This window comes from Colius striatus, chromosome 1, assembly GCF_028858725.1.
Source record: "Colius striatus isolate bColStr4 chromosome 1, bColStr4.1.hap1, whole genome shotgun sequence".
Classification (NCBI taxonomy): Eukaryota; Metazoa; Chordata; class Aves; order Coliiformes; family Coliidae; genus Colius; species Colius striatus.
Window position 1 is genome coordinate 1,799,591 of NC_084759.1, and position 18,661 is coordinate 1,818,251.

At 66.0% G+C, this 18,661-nt stretch overlaps 1 protein-coding gene and 1 pseudogene across 1 annotated transcript in view; both read left to right on the top strand.

Moving 5' to 3' along the window:
• Positions 1-11: 11 nt before the first annotated feature.
• Positions 12-9,811, top strand: LOC133629650 (folate receptor gamma-like; annotated as a pseudogene).
• A 4,654-nt stretch (positions 9,812-14,465) lies between these two features.
• LOC133629651 (phosphatidylinositol 3,4,5-trisphosphate 5-phosphatase 2-like) overlaps positions 14,466-18,661 on the top strand; it is a 36,520-nt gene continuing 32,324 nt past the window's right edge. Inside the window, 1 exon segment of the mRNA XM_062020437.1 lies at positions 14,466-14,648. Within this exon segment, the coding sequence (XP_061876421.1) occupies positions 14,476-14,648 (173 nt within the window). The 5' untranslated portion in view covers positions 14,466-14,475.

Below are 18,661 nucleotides of genomic sequence, written 5' to 3' on the forward strand. Positions count from 1 at the left end.
CCCAACGGAGCATGCGCAGAGGGGCGGGGCTGCGGAGCGAGGCCACACCCACATGGGAGGCGGTGATTGGACGAGAGCGGCGCGGGGGCGGTGATTGACAGGTGGGGCTGGTACCGCCCCCCCGCGAGCGTTCGGTGACCCCAAAAGCATCTGAAACCCCCCAAAAGCATCTGGGACCCCCCTAAATACATCTGAGACCCCCCAAAATGCATCTGGGACCCCCCAAATGCATCTGGGACCCCAAAATGCATCTGTGACTCCCCAAATGCATCTGAGACCCCCTAAAAGCATCTATGACCCCAAAATGCATCTGAGACCCCCCCAAATGCATCTGAGACCCCAAAATGCATCTGTGACTCCCCAAAATGCATCTGGGACCCCAAAATGCATCTGTGACTCCCCAAAATGCATCAGAGACCCCCCAAATGCATCTGAGATCCCCTAAATGTATCTGAGACCCCCTAAATGCATCTGTGACCCCCCAAATGCATCTGAGACCCCTCAAATGCATCTGTGACCCCCAAAAATACATCTGTGACCCCCTAAATGTATCTGAGACCCCCTAAATGGATCTGTGACCCCCCCAAATGCATCTGTGACCCCACAAATGCATCTGTGACCCCCAAAAATACATCTGTGACCCCCTAAATGTATCTGAGACCCCCCAAATGCATCTGAGACCCCCTAAATGCATCTGTGACCCCCCAAATACATCTATGATCCCAAAATGCATCTGAGACCCCCCAAATACATCTGTGACCCCCAAATGCATCTGAGACCCCCCCAAAATGCATCTGGGGCCCCAAAATGCATCTGTGACTCCCCAAAATGCATCAGAGACCCCCCAAATGCATCTGTGACCCCCCAAAATCCATATGTGACCCCCCAAAAGCATCTGTGACCCCCAAAAATACATCTGTGACCCCCTAAATGCATCTGAGACCCCCCAAATGCATCTGAGACCCCCAAAAGCATCTGTGACCCCCTAAATGTATCTGAGACCCCCCAAATACATCTGTGACCCCCCAAATAAGTATGTGACCCCAAAATGCATCTGGGATCCCTCCAAATGCATCTGAGACCCCCAAATGCATCTGATGACCCCCCAAAATACGTCTGTGAACCTAAAATGCATCTGTGACCCCCCAAAAGCATCTGAGACCCCCCAAAATGCATATGTGACCCCCCAAAAGCATCTGTGACTCCCAAATGCATCTATGACTCCCAAAATGCATCTGTGACCCCCAAAAGCATCTGTGACTCCCAAATGCATCTGTGACCCCCCAAAATGCATCTGTGACCCCCCCAAATGCATCTGAGATCCCCAAATGAATCTGTGACCCCCCAAATGAATCTGAGACCCCTCCAAAAGCATCTGTGACCCCCCAAATGCATCTGTGACCCCCAAAAGCATCTGTGACTCCCAAATGCATCTGTGACCCCCCCAAAATGCATCTGTGACCCCCCCAAATGCATCTGAGATCCCCCAAATGAATCTGTGACCCCCCAAATGAATCTGAGACCCCTCCAAAAGCATCTGTGACCCCCCCAAATGCATCTGTGACCCCCCAAATGCATCTGTGACCCCTGAAATGCATCTATGACCCCCCAAATACACCTGTGACCCCCCAAATGCATCTGAGACCCCCCAAATACATCTGTGACCCCAAAATGCATCTGTGACCCCCCCCAAATGCATCTGTGACCCCCAAAAATACATCTGTGACCCCCTAAATGTATCTGAGACCCCCCAAATGTATCTGTGACCCCCCAAAATGCATCTGTGACCCCCCAAATGCATCTGAGACCCCCAAATGCATCTGAGACCCCCTAAAAGCATCTGTGACCCCAAAATGCATCTGAGACCCCCTAAAAGCATCTATGATCCCAAAATGCATCTGAGACCCCCCAAATGCATCTGTGACCCCCCCAAATGCATCTGTGACCCCAAAAATACATCTGTGACCCCCTAAATGTATCTGAGACCCCCCCAAATGTATCTGTGACCCCCCAAAAATACATCTGTGACCCCCCCAAATGCATCTGTGACCCCCCAAAAGCATCTGTGACTCATGGGGGACACCTGTGTCAGCACAGGGGGGGATATTGTGCCCCTCCAGGGCATCTGTGACCCCCCCCCGGGGCATCTGTGCCTTATGTGTGCCCCCCGTGCCCCCCCGCCTCAGCTGTGCCCCACGACAGGTCTCTGTAACCCCAATTGAGGGGAGGGGGGGCCGTACCCGCACATCTCCGACCCCCCCCGACGGTTCCCCCCCGCACCCCGCTGCGGTCCAGGAATGGGGGGGGTCTGTTCCTGCCCATGGTCCCCCCGTGCCCGCGACCCCCCCGTCCCGTGCCCACGGACAAACATCCCCTCCCGTGGCTTTTGGCCGCCGGCCGGTCCCAGCCCGGCGCCGGCAGGACGGAGCCCGGCTGCGTGTGTCGGGGGGGTCGCTCCCACCCTTGGGGGGTCGTTCCCACGCCGGGGGGGTCCCAGCCGCCCTCCCCCGTGCCCGGTGCCAGCGGCAGCTCCGTCCCGTGACCGCTGGCCAAGGGTTGAGCCCGGGCCGTCGCGACCTTTGAGATGAGCCGCGCTCGCCGCGCTCAGCACCCCGCCGGCCCCCGCGCTCCCCGGCAGCATTGAGCCCACCCTCCCACCCCCCGACGTCACCCCTTTGTGTGTCCCCCCTCAGCTCCCGGGGGGCTCGGTGCCCGCCGCGCGGGGCTGCCGTCGGGTGAGGCGCGATGGCTGCGGCGCGGGGGGGTGTTGTTGGCACTGTTGGCACTGTTGGCACTGCCAGCCCGGCCGCTCCACGCCGCTGCCACGCCGGAATCGCTGCTCAACGTCTGCATGGACGCCAAGCACCACAAAAGCCAGCCGGGACCCGAGGGGCAGCTCTACGGGCAGGTGAGACCCCCGGCGCGACCACCCCACACATCCCCCTCCCTCCCATCCCCGCGGGGGTCTCCATCGGCTGAGGGTGCTGGTGCCGGTGCTGAGCCCCGAGGCACAGCGTGTCCTGTGGAGGGACAACGCAGCCTTTTGCCCCCCCTTAACACCCCGATGTCACCCCTCTCACACCTCCCGGGGGGCTCGGTGCCCCCCAGCACGATGCCAGGGGTGGGGTCTCAATCAGCTGAGGGTGCTGGTGCCGGTGCTGAGCCCCGAGGCACAGTGTGTCCTGTGGAAGGACAACGCAGCCTTTTGCCCCCCCTAAACACCCCCCCGATGTCAGCCCTCTCACACCTCCCGGGGGCTCGATGCCCACCCCACGGGTCTCAACCAGCTGGGGGTGCTGGTGCCGGTGCTGAGCCCCGCGGCACAGTGTATCCTGAGGAGGGACCACGCAGCCTTTTGTCCCCCAAAACCCCCGATGTCACCCCTCTCACACCTCCCCGGGGTCTCGGTGCCCCCCCAGCACGATGCCGGTGGTGGGGTCTCAATCAGCTGAGGGTGCTGGTGCCGGTGCTGAGCCCCGAGGCACAGTGTGTCCTGTGGAGGGACGGCGCAACCTTTTGCCCCCCCTCACCCCCCCGATGTCACCCCTCTCACACCTCCCGGGGGGCTCGGTGCCCCCCAGCACGATGCCAGGGGTGGGGTCTCAACCAGCTGGGGGTGCTGGTGCCGGTGCTGAGCCCCGCGGCACAGTGTATCCTGAGGAGGGACCACGCAGCCTTTTGTCCCCCAAAACCCCCGATGTCACCCCTCTCACACCTCCCCGGGGTCTCAGTGCCCCCCCAGCACGATGCCAGGGGTGGGGTCTCAATCAGCTGAGGGTGCTGGTGCCGGTGCTGAGCCCCGCGGCACAGTGTGTCCTGAGGAGGGACAACGTGGCCTTTTGCCCACCCCCAACCCCCCGATGTCACCCCTCTCACCTCTCCCGGGGGGCTCTGTACCCACCCCACGGGGCTGCCGTGTCTGGCAGTGGGGGGTCTCAATCAGCTGAGGGTGCTGGTGCTGAGCCCCGCGGCACAGTGTGTCCTGTGGAGGGAGCACGCAGCCTTTTGCCCCCCCTAAACCCCCCCGATGTCACCCCTCTCGCACCTCCCGGGGGGCTCGATGCCCACCCCACGGGTCTCAACCGGCTGAGGGTGCTGGTGCCGGTGCTGAGCCTCGCGGCACAGTGTATCCTGAGGAGGGACCACGCAGCCTTTTGTCCCCCAAAACCCCCGATGTCACCCCTCTCACACCTCCTGGGGGTCTCGGTGCCCCCCCAGCACGATGCCGGTGGTGGGGTCTCAACCAGCTGAGGGTGCTGGTGCCGGTGCTGAGCCCCGCGGCACAGTGTGTCCTGAGGAGGGACCACGCAGCCTTTTGTCCCCCAAAACCCCCGATGTCACCCCTCTCACACCTCCTGGGGGTCTCGGTGCCCCCCAGCACGATGCCAGGGGTGGGGTCTCAACCAGCTGGGGGTGCTGGTGCCGGTGCTGAGCCCCGCGGCACAGTGTATCCTGAGGAGGGACCACGCAGCCTTTTGTCCCCCAAAACCCCCGATGTCACCCCTCTCACACCTCCCCGGGGTCTCAGTGCCCCCCCAGCACGATGCCAGGGGTGGGGTCTCAATCAGCTGAGGGTGCTGGTGCCGGTGCTGAGCCCCGCGGCACAGTGTGTCCTGAGGAGGGACAACGTGGCCTTTTGCCCACCCCCAACCCCCCGATGTCACCCCTCTCACCTCTCCCGGGGGGCTCTGTACCCACCCCACGGGGCTGCCGTGTCTGGCAGTGGGGGGTCTCAATCAGCTGAGGGTGCTGGTGCTGAGCCCCGCGGCACAGTGTGTCCTGTGGAGGGAGCACGCAGCCTTTTGCCCCCCCTAAACCCCCCCGATGTCACCCCTCTCGCACCTCCCGGGGGGCTCGATGCCCACCCCACGGGTCTCAACCGGCTGAGGGTGCTGGTGCCGGTGCTGAGCCTCGCGGCACAGTGTATCCTGAGGAGGGACCACGCAGCCTTTTGTCCCCCAAAACCCCCGATGTCACCCCTCTCACACCTCCTGGGGGTCTCGGTGCCCCCCCAGCACGATGCCAGCGGTGGGGTCTCAACCGGCTGAGGGTGCTGGTGCCGGTGCTGAGCCCCGCGGCACAGTGTGTCCTGAGGAGGGACAGTGCAGCCTTTTGCCCTCCCCAAACCCCCCCGATGTCACCCCTCTCACACCTCCCGGGGGTCTCGGTGCCCCTCCAGCACGATGCTGGTGGTGGGGTCTCAACCAGCTGAGGGTGCTGGTGCCGGTGCTGAGCCCCGCGGCACAGCGTGTCCTGAGGAGGGAGCACGCAGCCTTTTGTCCCCCAAACCCCCCGATGTCACCCCTCTCTCTCCCCCCGGGGGCTCGGTGCCCACCCCACGGGGCTGTTGTGTCCGTGTCTGGCAGTGGGGGGTCTCAACCAGCTGAGGGTGCTGGTGCCGGTGCTGAGCCCAGTCATCCCCATCTCGCTGCTGAGGGAGGTGGCTGCACATTCCCCCCTCCCCCCCTTCCTCCTCCTCCTCCTCCTCCTCCTCCTCCTCCTCCTCCTCCTCCTCCTCGGTGGCTGCATCTGGGGGCACATGGGGGTCTGCACAGGCTGTGGGGGGGGATGACACACACGGGGGTCCCCTGGGGTCAACCTCTCAGCACCCCAAAACACAGAGGAGTGACCCCCCCCCCCCCCCCCCCCCCAGTGTGCCCTGTGGAAGGACAACGCCTGCTGCACCGCCAACACCAGTTTGGAAGCCCACCAAGACCAGTCCTACCTGTACAACTTCAACTGGGACCACTGCGGGGTGATGCCGCCCAAGTGCAAGCGCCACTTCATCCAGGACACGTGTCTCTACGAGTGCTCCCCCAATTTAGGGCCCTGGATCGATCAGGTGGGTGCAGATGCCTCCCCTCAAACCTCCCTTCCCCTCACGGACTGGGCTGAGCTAACTGGGTTGAACTGGGGCTGAACTGGGCTCAGTCGGACACGAGCTGGAGGAGGGAGCGCATCCTGCACGTGCCGCTGTGCCGGGAGGACTGTGAGCAGTGGTGGGAGGACTGTCAGGATGCTCTCACCTGCAAGGACAACTGGCACAAGGGCTGGAACTGGACCACAGGTCAGAGACACCCCCAAAAAGAAGGGATGAACCCCCTCTGTGGGGCTCCAGTCACCCCCAAACCTCGCTGCTCTGTGTGTGTGTGTGTGTGTGTGTCCCCAACACACTCCTCCTCCTCCTCCTCCTCCTTGGTGGTTGCTGGTGGGGCTGGGGGTGTATGGGGGGCTGTGTGGGGTGAGAGGGGGGGATATGGGGGTCCCCAGGAGTCAAACCCAGCCCAGGATCCCAAAACTCAGAGGAATGACACCCCCATGATCCCCATGGGGTGAGGAGGGGGATATGGGGGTCCCCAGGAGTCAAACTCAGCCCAGAACCTCAAAACTCAGAGGAGTGACCCCTCCTCTTGGTGCCTATGGGGTGGGGGGGGATATGGGGGTCCCCAGGGGTCAAACTCACCCCAGAACCTCGAAACTCAGAGGAAGAGGAATGACCCTCCCACGATCCCTATGGCTGGGGGGTGATGTGGGGGTCCCCAGGGGTCAAACCCACCCCAGAACCTCAAAACTCAGAGGAGTGACCCCTCCTCTTGGTGCCTATGGGGTGGGGGGGATATGGGGGGTCCCCAGGGGTCAAACCCAGCCCAGGACCCTGAAACTCAGAGGAATGACCCCCCTCATGGTGCCCATGGAGTGTGGGGGGGATGTGGGGGTCCCCAGGGGTAAAACTCACCCCAGAACCTCGAAACTCAGAGGAATGACCCCCCCCCATGAACCCTATGGCTGGGGGGTGATGTGGGGATCCCCAGGGGTCAAACCCAGCCCAGGACCCCGAAAATCAGAGGAATGACCCCCCCTCATGGTGCCCATGGAGTGTGGGTGGGATATGGGGGTCCCCAGGGGTCAAACTCACCCCAGAACTCAGAGGAATGACCTCCCCATGATCCCTATGGCTGGGGGGTGATGTGGGGGTCCCCAGGGGTCAAACCCAGCCCAGGACCCCGAAACTCAGAGGAATGACCCCCCCATGATCCCCATGGGCTGGGGGGGCATATGGGGGTCCCCAGCGGTCAAACCCACCCCAGAACCTCAAAACTCAGAGGAATGACCCCCCTCATGGTGCCCATGGGCTGGGGGGTGATGTGGGGGTCCCCTGGGATCAAACCCACTCCAGGACCTCTCAGGACCCCAAAACGCATAGGAATGACTCCCCCACAGTGCCCTGAGTGGGTCCCCTGAGATTAAACCCCCCCTCAGGACCTGTCAGCACCCTGATATGCAGAGGAATGACACCCCCTATGATCCCCTGAGGGGGCCCCCTAAGTTCAACCCCCCCCAGGACCTCTTAGGACCCCGAAACGCATAGGAATGACCCCCCCACGGTGCTCTGAGGGGGTCCCCTGAGTGTCAGCACCCTGATATGCAGAGGAATGACCTCAGGGGTCCCCTGAGATCAAACCCCACCCCAGGACCTCTCAGGACCCCGAAACGCATAGGAATGACCCCCCCCATAGTACCCTGAGGGGGTCCCCTGAGATCAAAGCCCCCCCAGAACCTGTCAGCACCCTGATATGCAGAGGAATGACCCCCCCACAGTGCCCTGAGGGGGTCCCCTGAGTGTCAGCACCCTGATTTACAGAGGAATGACCCCCCCTATGATCTCCTCAGGGGTCTCCTGAGATCAACCCCCCCCCAGAACCTCTCAGCACCCTGATATGCACAGGAATGACACCCCCACGATCCCCCGAGGGGGTCCCCTGAGACCAAACCCCCCCAGAACCTGTCAGCACCCTGATATGCAGAGGAATGACCCTCCCTATGATCCCCTGAGGGGGCCCCCTAAGTTCAACCCCCCCCAGGACCTCTTAGGACCCCGAAACGCATAGGAATGCCCCCCCCACGGTGCTCTGAGGGGGTCCCCTGAGTGTCAGCACCCTGATTTACAGAGGAATGACCCCCCACCATCCCCCGAGGGGGTCCCCTGAGACCAAACCCACACCAGAACCCTGATGTGCATAGGAATGACCCCCCCACGGTGCCCTGAGGGGGTCCCCTGAGTGTCAGCACCCTGATATGCACAGGAATGACCCCCCTACGATCCCCCGAGGGGGTCCCCTGAGATCAAACCCCCCTCAGCACCTCCCAGCACCCCGACATACAGAGAAACAACCCCCCCCTTTCCCCCTAGATCAAAGCCCCCCCAGAACCTGTCAGCACCCTGATATGCACAGGAATGACCCCCCCACGGTGCCCTGAGGGGGTCCCCTGAGATCAACCCCCCCCCCGACCCTGTCAGCACCCTGATATGCAGAGGAATGACACCCCCCACCATCCCCCAAGGGGGGTCCCCTGAGACCAAACCCCCCCTCAGCACCTCCCAGCACCCCGACATACAGAGAAACATCCCCACTTTCCCCTGAGATCAAAGCCCCCCCAGAACCTGTCAGCACCCCGATATGCAGAGGAATGACCTCAGGGGTCCCCTGAGATCAAACCCACCCCAGGACCTCTCAGGACCCCGAAACGCATAGGAATGACCCCCCCCCATATTACCCTGAGGGGGTCCCCTGAGATCAAAGCCCCCCCAGAACCTGTCAGCACCCTGATATGCAGAGGAATGACCCCCCACGGTGCCCCGAGGGGGTCCCCTGAGTGTCAGCACCCTGATTTACAGAGGAATGACCCCCCCCACCATCCCCCAAGGGGGGTCCCCTGAGACCAAACCCCCCCTCAGGACCTGTCAGCACCCTGATGTGCATAGGAATGACCCCCCCATGGTGCTCTGAGGGGGTCCCCTGAGATCAACCACCACCCCACCTCTGAGGACCCCGAAACGCATAGGAATGACCCCCCTACGATCCCCCAAGGGGGGTCCCTGAGACCAAACCCCCCCTCAGCACCTCCCAGCACCCCGACATACAGAGAAACATCCCCCCCTTTCCCCTGAGATCAAAGCCCCCCCAGAACCTGTCAGCACCCCGATATGCAGAGGAATGACCCCCCCAACGATCCCCTGAGGGGTCCCCTGAGATCAAACCCTCCCCAGGACCTCTCAGGACCCCAAAACGCATAGGAATGACCCCCTCCACGGTGCCCTGAGGGGGTCCCCTGAGACCAAACCCACACCAGAACCTGTCAGCACCCTGATGTGCAGAGGAATGACCCCCCCTACGATCCCCTGAGGGGGTCCCCTAAGTTCAACCCCCCTAGGACCTCTCAGGACCCCGAAACACATAGGAATGACCCCTTACGATCCCTGAGGGGGTCCCCTGAGTGTCAGCACCCTGATATGCAGAGGAATGACCCCCCCCACCATCCCCCAAGGGGGTCCCCTGAGACCAACCCCCCCCTCAGCACCTCCCAGCACCCCGACATAGAGAAACCCCCCTCCCCGCGCATCGGGTCCATTCAGGACCCCCTAAAGCAGACAAGCCACATTCCCTCCCCCTCCCCTCTCTCGCCCCCTCCCCAAAAGGCACCAACCAGTGTCCGCGGGGCTCCCGGTGCGGGACGTTCCGCGCGGTGTTCGGCTCGGCGGCGGCTCTGTGCGAGCGCATCTGGTCGGGCTCGTACCGTCCCCAGCGCCTTCCACCGCGGCGGCGGCCGCTGCATCCAGCTGTGGTTCGACCCGGCTCAGGGGAACCCCAACGTGGCCGTGGCTCGCTATTACGCCTACAACGCAGCCCCCAGCCCCCCGAAACCCCCCTCCCGGAGCGGAGCGTTGGCGCTGCTGCCCCTCGCCCTCCTGGGCTTGTTCTGAGTGGGCACGAAGGGGATGGGGTTGGGGTCCTGGGTAACCCCCCCCTGCCCGCCCCCCCGGTGTGTGTCCCACGGTCTGGGATGAAGGGGGGGGGGGAATAAAGGCTCCTGTTGCACCCGGTGTTGGGGGCTGTGGGGGTGGGGGGGCGGGAAGGGGGAGATGGGGTGGTCTGGGGGGCAGTGGGTACTCGGAAAGGGAGAGCTGGGGGGGTCTGGGGGGCAGTGGGGGCTCAGGAGGGGATAGGAGAGGAGAGCTGGGGGGGTCTGGGGGGCAGTGGGGACTCGGGAGGGTATAGGAGAGGAGAGCTGGGGGGGAGCTGGAGGGTCAGTTAAGACCGAGGAAGGGGGAGCTGGGGGGGTCTGGGGAGCAGCAGGGACTCGGGAGGGGAGAGCTGGGGGGGTCTGGGGGGCAGTGGGAACTAAAGAGGGGTTGGGAGGGGAGCTGGGGAATCTGGGGGGTCAGTTAAGACTCAGGAAAGGAGAGCTGGGGGGGTCTGGAGCGCAGTGGGGGCTCGGGAGGGGAGAGCTGGGGGGGTCTGGGGGGCAGTGGGGGCTCGGGAGGGGGTGGGAGGGGAGCTGGAGGGTCAGTTAAGACTCAGGAAAGGAGAGCTGGGGGGGTATGGGGGACAGTGGGGACTAAAGAGGGGTTGGGAGGGGAGCTGGGGGGAGCTGGAGGGTCAGTTAAGACCGAGGAAGGGGTAGCTGGGGGGGTCTGGGGGGCAGTGGGGACTCGGGAGGGGGTGGGAGAGGAGAGTTGGGGGGGTCTGGGGGGCAGTGGGGACTAAAGAGGGGTTGGGAGGGGAGCTGGGGGGATCTGGGGGGTCAGTTAAGACTCAGAAAAGGAGAGCTGGGGGGGGTCTGGAGCGCAGTGGGGGCTCGGGAGGGGATGGGAGGGGAGAGCTGAGGGGGTCTGGGGGGCAGTGGGGACTCGGGAGGGGGTGGGAGGGGAGCTGGGGGGTCAGTTAAGACTCAGGAAAGGAGAGCTGGGGGGTCTAGGGGGCAGTAGGGGCTCAGGAAGGGGTGGGAGGGGAGCTGGGGGGATCTGGAGGGCAGTGGGGACTCGGGAAGGGAGAGCTGGGGAGGTCTGGGGGCAGTGGGACTAAAGAGGGGGTGGGAGGGGAGCTGGGGGGGAGCTGGAGGGTCAGTTAAGACCGAGGAAGGGGGAGCTGGGGGGGTCTGGGGGGCAGTGGGGACTCAGGAAGGGAGAGCTGGGGGTTCTGGGGGACAGTGGGGACTAAAGAGGGGTTGGGAAGGGAGCTGGGGGGATCTGGAGGGTCAGTTAAGACTCAGGAAAGGAGAGCTGGGGGGGTCTGGGGTGCAGTGGGGGCTCGGGGAGGGGGTGGGAGGGGAGAGCTGGGGTCTCTGGGGGGGGCAGCGGGGACTCGGGAGGGGGTGCGAGGGGAGCTGAGGGGGTCTGGAGGGTCAGTTAAGACTGAGGAAGGGGGAGCTGGGGGGGTCTGGGGGGCAGTGGGGACTCAGGAGGGGTGGGATGGGGTCTGGGGGGGCAGTGGGGACTCAGGAGGGGCTGGGGGGGGCTGGGGGGCAGTGGGGACTCAGGAGGGGTGGGATGGGGTCTGGGGGGCAGTGGGGACTCAGGAGGGGTGGGATGGGGTCTGGGGGGGCAGTGGGGACTCAGGAGGGGCTGGGGGGGCTGGGGGGCAGTGGGGACTCAGGAGGGGTGGGATGGGGTCTGGGGGGCAGTGGGGACTCAGGAGGGGTGGGATGGGGTCTGGGGGGCAGTGGGGACTCAGGAGGGGTGGGATGGGGTCTGGGGGGGCAGTGGGGACTCAGGAGGGGTGGGATGGGGTCTGGGGGGCAGTGGGGACTCAGGAGGGGTGGGATGGGGTCTGGGGGGGCAGTGGGGACTCAGGAGGGGTGGGATGGGGTCTGGGGGGGCAGTGGGGACTCAGGAGGGGCTGGGGGGGGGCTGGGGGGCAGTGGGGACTCAGGAGGGGTGGGATGGGGTCTGGGGGGCAGTGGGGACTCAGGAGGGGCTGGGGGGGGCTGGGGGGCAGTGGGACTCAGGAGGGGTGGGATGGGGTCTGGGGGGCAGTGGGGACTCAGGAGGGGTGGGATGGGGTCTGGGGGGCAGTGGGGACTCAGGAGGGGTGGGATGGGGTCTGGGGGGCAGTGGGGACTCAGGAGGGGTGGGATGGGGTCTGGGGGGCAGTGGGGACTCAGGAGGGGTGGGATGGGGTCTGGGGGGCAGTGGGGACTCAGGAGGGGTGGGATGGGGTCTGGGGGGCAGTGGGGACTCAGGAGGGGTGGGATGGGGTCTGGGGGGCAGTGGGGACTCAGGAGGGGTGGGATGGGGTCTTGGGGGGCAGTGGGGACTCAGGAGGGGCTGGGGGGGGCTGGGGGGCAGTGGGGACTCAGGAGGGGTGGGATGGGGTCTGGGGGGCAGTGGGGACTCAGGAGGGGTGGGATGGGGTCTGGGGGGCAGTGGGGACTCAGGAGGGGTGGGATGGGGTCTGGGGGGGCAGTGGGACTCAGGAGGGGTGGGATGGGGTCTGGGGGGGCAGTGGGGACTCAGGAGGGGCTGGTGGGGGCTGGGGGGCAGCGAGATGAGAGGGAACAGTTGGACGGGCCGGGGGGCTGGAGGGAGGCTGCGATGGGGGGGAAATTGGGGGGCGTTGGGGGGGCAGCAGGGGGGGGAGGTGGGGTACGGGGCGTCCTCCGCGGGACACAGGCCGGGGGGGGGTCACCGGGACCCTCCCGGGATGCGCCGGGTGGGAATGGGGAAAGGATTGGGGGGGGGAATATCGCGGGTGATGGGGGGGGGTATAACGGCTGTCGGGGGGGTATCGCGGCTGTCGGGGGGCTTATAACGGCTGTCGGGGGGGTATCGCGGCTGTCGGGGGGGGTATAACGGCTGTCGGGGGGCTTATAACGGCTGTCGGGGGGGGTATAATGGCTGTCGGGGGGGTATAACGGCTGTCGGGGGGGGTATAACGGCTGTCGGGGGGGTATCGCGGCTGTCGGGGGGGTATCGCGGCTGTCGGGGGGGTGTAACGGCTGTCGGGGGGGGTATAACTGCTGTCGGGGGGGGTATCCCATATCCCAGCTGTCGAAGGGGGCTATCGCGGCTGTCGGGGGGGGGTATCCCAGCTGTCGGCCGTGGTAACGCGGCTGTCGGGGGTAATAACGGCTATTGAGGGAGGTATAACGGCTGTTGGGGGGGGTATCGCGGCTGTCGGGGGGCTATAAGGGCTGTCGGTGGGAGGTATCCTAGCTGTCAGGGGGTAATAATGGCTGTCGGGGGGTAATAACGGCTATAGAGGGGGGTATAGCGGCTGTCGGGGGGCTATAAGGGCTGCCGAGGGGGGTTATAACGTCTGTCAGGGGGCTTATAATGTCTGTCAGGGGGGTATTGAGGCTGTCGGGGGGCGTATCGCAGCTGTCGGGGGGGTATAACGGCTGTCGGGGGTTAATAACGGCTATAGAGGTGTACAGCGGCTGCCGAGGGGGAGTATAACGTCTGTCAGGGGGCTTATAACGTCTGTCGAGGGGTAATAACGGCTATAGAGGGGCTATAACGGCTGTCGGGGGGGGGGTATCGCGGCTGTCGGGGGGTAATAACGGTTATAGAGGGGGGTTATAACGTCTGTCGGGGGGTAATAACGGCTATAGAAGGGATATAGGGGCTGTCGGGGGGTAATAAAGGCTATAGAGGGGGGTTATCACGACTGTCGGGGGGCTGTAACGGCTGTCGGAGTGTAATAAGGGCTATAGAGGGGGGTTATCACGACTATCGGGGGGCTAGAACGGCTGTCGGGGGGCTATAAGGGCTGTCTGGGGGCAATAACGGCTATAGAGGGGGGTTATCACGACTGTCGGGGGGCTATAAGGGCTGTCGGGGGGCAATAACGGCTATAGAGGGGGGTTATCACGACTGTCGGGGGGGTTATCACGACTGTCGGGGGGCAATAAGGGCTATAGAGGGGGGTTATCACGACTGTCGGGGGGCTGTAACGGCTGTCGGAGGGTAATAAGGGCTATAGAGGGGGGTTATCACGACTATCGGAGGGCTATAACGGCTGTCGGGGGGCAATAACGGCTATAGAGAGGGGTTATCCCGTCTGTCCGTGGGGGTATCCCGTCTGTCGGGGGGCAATAAGGGCTATAGAGGGGGTTATCACGAGTGTCGGGGGGCTATAAGGGCTGTCGGGGGGCTATAACGGCTGCCGGGGGGTAATAACGGCTATAGAGGGGGGTTATGACGACTGTCGGGGGGGTATCCCGTCTGTCGGGGGGCAATAAGGGCTATAGAGGGGGGTTATCACGAGTGTCGGGGGGCTATAAGGGCTGTCGGGGGGCTATAACGGCTGCCGGGGGGTAATAGCGGCTATAGCGGGGGGTTATCACGTCTGTCCGTGGGGGTATCCCGTCTGTCGGGGGGCAATAAGGGCTATAGAGGGGGGTTATCACGACTGTCGGGGGGCTATAACGGCTGCCGGGGGGCAATAACGGCTATAGAGGGGGGTTATCCCGTCTGTCGGGGGACTCCCGCCCTCCCGTCTCTCTCCCGCCGCCCTCCCCCGCTGCAGCCGCCTCTCCCCGCCCCCTCCCCCCGTTTCTCCCCGCCCCCCTCTCCCCGCCCCCCCTTCCCTCCCTCCCCTTCTCCCCCCTCCCCACCCCGCCCTCCCCGTCCGTCCCCGGTGCCGCCCCCCGGTGCTGCCCCCGCCCGCCCAGCGCCGAGCGGGGCCCCGCAGCATGGCGGGCGCGGGGGGGGCCCCGGCAGCGCTGCCGGTACCGGCACCCCCGTGGTACCACCGGGACCTGAGCCGAGCCGCGGCCGAGGAGCTGCTGGCGAGAGCCGGGCGGGACGGCAGCTTCCTGGTGCGGGACAGCGAGAGCGTGGCGGGGGCCTACGCGCTGTGCGTGCTGTGAGTGCGGGGCGGCACCGACGGGGCGCGGGGGACACGGGCGAGGGCGGCGGGCACCGGCAGCGCACCGGGGAGGGTCCCGGGGTCACGCAGAGGGGGGCAACGGGAGTGGAGGGGGGAGGTTGGGAGGGGCACGGGGGGGCACAACGGGGGGGGCACGGAGAGGGGCATTAGGGTTGGGGGCGGCACCGACGGGGCGCGGGGACACGGGCGAGGGCGGCGGGCACCGGGAGGGGACCAGGGAGGGGTCCCGGGGTCACGCAGAGGGGGGCAACGGGAGTGGAGGGGGGAGGTTGGGAGGGGCACGGGGGCACAACGGGGGGGGCACGGAGAGGGGCATTAGGGTTGGGGGCGGCACCGACGGGGGGGGCGCGGGGAGAGGGGAGAGGGCGGCGGGCACCGGCAGCGGACCGGGGTGGGATCGGGGGGTCACGCAGAGGGGGGGCAACGGGAGTGGAGGGGGGAGGTCGGGAGGGGCACGGGGTGGCACACGGAGAGGAGGATTAGAGTGGGGGGCTGCACCGACGGGGGAGGCGCAGACTGAGGGGCGAGGGCGGGGAGCACCGGGAGGGGACCCGGGGGGGACGGGAGTGGAGGGGGGGAGGTCTGGAGGGGCACGGGGGGGGCACAACGGGGGGGGCACGGAGAGAGGAATTAGGGTTGGGGGCTGCACCGACGGGGGGGGGCACAGAGTGAGGGGCGAGGACGGGGAGCACCGGGAGGAATCCAGGGAGGGATTCAGGGGGTCACGCAGAGGGGGTGCAACGGGAGTGGAGGGGGGAGGTCGGGAGGGGCACGGGGTGGCACACGGAGAGGGGGATTAGAGTGGGGGGCTGCACCGACGGGGGGGGCACAGAGAGAGGGGCAAAGACGGGGGAGCACCGGCAGCGGACCGGGGAGGGGTCCCGGGGTCACGCAGAGGGGGGGCAACGGGAGTGAAGGGGGGAGGTCTGGAGGGGCACGGGGGGGGCACAACGGGGGGGGCACGGAGAGGGGGATTAGGGTTGGGGGCTGCACCGACGGGGGGGGTGCAGGGGGGGGCGCAGGGTGAGGGGCGGAGGGCGGGGAGCACCGGGAGGGGACCCCGGGAGGGATCCGGGGGGGACACGCGGCGGGGGTGCAAGGGGAGTGGAGGGGGGAGATCTGGAGGGGCACGGGGGGGGCACGGAGAGGGGCATTAGGGTTGGGGGCTGCACCGACGGGAGGGGCGCAGGGTGAGGGGCGAGGGCGGGGAGCACCGGGAGGGGACCGGGGAGGGGTCCCGGGGTCACGCAGAGGGGGGGGCAACGGGAGTGGAGGGGGGAGGTCGGGAGGGGCACGGGGGGGGGCACAACGGGAGGGCACCGAGAGGGGCTTTAGAGTGGGGGGCTTGCACCGACCGGGGGGGCACAGAGTGAGGGGCGAGGACGGGGAGCACCGGGAGGGGACCGGGGAGGGATCGGGGGGGCAACGGGAGTGGAGGGGGGGAGGTCGGGAGGGGCACGGGGGGGGCACGGAGAGGGGGATTAGAGTGGGGGGCGGCACCGACAGGGGGGGGCACAGAGTGAGGGGCGAGGACGGGGAGCACCGGGAGGGGTGTGGAGAGGGACGGCGGGGGGGGGGGTCAGCGGAGGGGATTGGGGGGGAATCACATGGGGGGGCACCGGGGGGGCACCGGGGGGGCATCGGGAGAGGGTCGAGGAGGGGGAGCACAGGGGGGGCTCTGGAGGGGCACGGGGGGGGGTTTTGGGGGGGAGACTGAAGGGGGAGCACTGGGAGAGAGATGGGGGTGGGGGGCACTGGGGGGGGCATCGGGGGGTCTGGGGGGGTCCCAACATGCAGAGGATTGGGGGGGCACTGATGGGGGGGCACTGGGAAGCTGTGGGGGAAGAATGGGCATGGGGAAGGGGGCACTGGGCAGTGATGGGGGGCAGGGGGTGGGGGGGCGGGTGAGGGGAGATCAGGGGGGCAGGAGGAGATTGGGGGGGCAGAGGGAGATCGAGGTGCAGGGGGAGATGGGGTGCAGGAGGAGATTGGGATTGCAGGGGGAGATTAAGGGGGAAGAAGGAGATTGGGGTGTAGGGGGAGATTGGGGGTGCAGGGGGAGATTAAGGGGGGCAGAGGGAGATTGGGGTGCAGGGGGAGATTAAGGGGAAAGAGGGAGATTGGGATGCAGGGGGAGATTGGGGGTGTAGGGGGAGATTGGGGGTGCAGGGGGAGATTGGGGGTGTAGGGGGAGATTGGGGGTGCAGGGGGAGATTAAGGGGGCATGGGGAGATTGGGGTGCAATGGGAAGTCAAGGGGTGCAGGGGAGATTAAGGGGGCAGAGGAAGATTGGGGTGCAGGGGGTGATTTGGGGTGCAGGGGGAAATTGGGGGCCAAGGGGAGATCGGGGGTGCAGGGGAGATTTGGGGTGCAGGGGGAGATGGGGTGCAGGGGGAGATCGAGGGGTGCAGGGGAGATTAAGGGGGCAGAGGAAGATTGGGGTGCAGGGGGTGATTTGGGGTGCAGGGGGAAATTGGGGGCCAAGGGGAGATTGGGGGGACAGGGGGAGATTTGGGGTGCAGGGAGAGATGGGGGTGCAAGGGGAGATCGGGGGTGCAGGGGGAGATTTGGGGTGCAGGGGGAGATGGGGGACAGGGGGAGGTCAGGAGATGTAGAGGGAGATTGAAGGGGCAGGGGGAGATTGGGGTGCAGGGGGGAATTGGGGACCAAGGGGAGATTGGGGTGCAGGGGGAGATGGGAGGCAGAGGGAGGTCAGGAGGTGTAGGGGGAGATTGGGGGGGGAGATTGGGGGTACAGGGGGAGTTGGGGGACAGGGGGAGGTCAGGAGGTGTAGGGGGAGATTGAGGGGGGGAGGGGGAGATTGGGGGTACAGGGGGAGTTGGGGCACAGAGGGGGGTCCTCTGGGGTGGGGGTCTCAGAGAAAGGGGCTGATGGGACCCCTGGGCACTGGTGTGGGGGCACTATGGGGGGGCAGAGCCAGATTGGGGGGGGTCAGTGAGGATGGGCACTGGGGGTGCCCCCTCCCCTAATTCTCTGGGGGTCCCAGAGGTTCCCTCATGTCTGGGGGGGGGATCCCAGCCCCCGGGGGGTGCTGCCAGGGGAGGACTCGTGGGTCACATTGCGGGGGGCTTGTGTGGCTGCTGCTGCCCTGAACCACCCTGGCACCCCTGGGTGCTGCTGCCCTGAACCCCTCTGGCACCCCTGGGTGCTGCTGCCCTGAACCCCTCTGGCACCCCTGGGTGCTGCTACCCCTGAACCCCCCTGGCACCCCTGGGTGTTGCTGCCCTGAACCCCCCTGGCACCCCTGGGTGCTGCTACCCCTGAACCCCCCTGGCACCCCTGGGTGCTGCTCCTGCCCCTGAACCCTCTGGCACCTCTGGGTGTTGCTGCCCTGAACCCTCCTGGCACCCCTGGGTGCTGCTCCTGCCCCTGAACCCTCTGGCACCCCTGGGTGTTGCTGCCCTGAACCCTCCTGGCACCCCTGGGTGCTGCTCCTGCCCCTGAACCCCCCCTGGCACCCCTGGGTGTTGCTGCCCTGAACCCCCCTGGCACCCCTGGGTGTTGCTGCCCTGAACCCCCCTGGCACCCCTGGGTGCTGCTACCCTGAACCCCCCTGGCACCCCTGGGTGCTGCTCCTGCCCCTGAACCCTCTGGCACCCCTGGGTGTTGCTGCCCTGAACCCTCCTGGCACCCCTGGGTGCTGCTCCTGCCCCCTGAACCCCCCTGGCACCCCTGGGTGTTGCCTGCCCTGAACCCCCCTGGCACCCCTGGGTGTTGCTGCCCTGAACCCTCCTGGCACCCCTGGGTGCTGCTACCCCTGAACCCCCCTGGCACCCCTGGGTGCTGCTCCTGCCCCTGAACCCTCTGGCACCCCTGGGTGTTGCTGCCCTGAACCCCCCTGGCACCCCTGGGTGCTGCTCCTGCCCCTGAACCCTCCTGGCACCCCTGGGTGTTGCTGCCCTGAACCCTCCTGGCACCCCTGGGTGCTGCTACCCCTGAACCCCCCTGGCACCCCTGGGTGCTGCTAC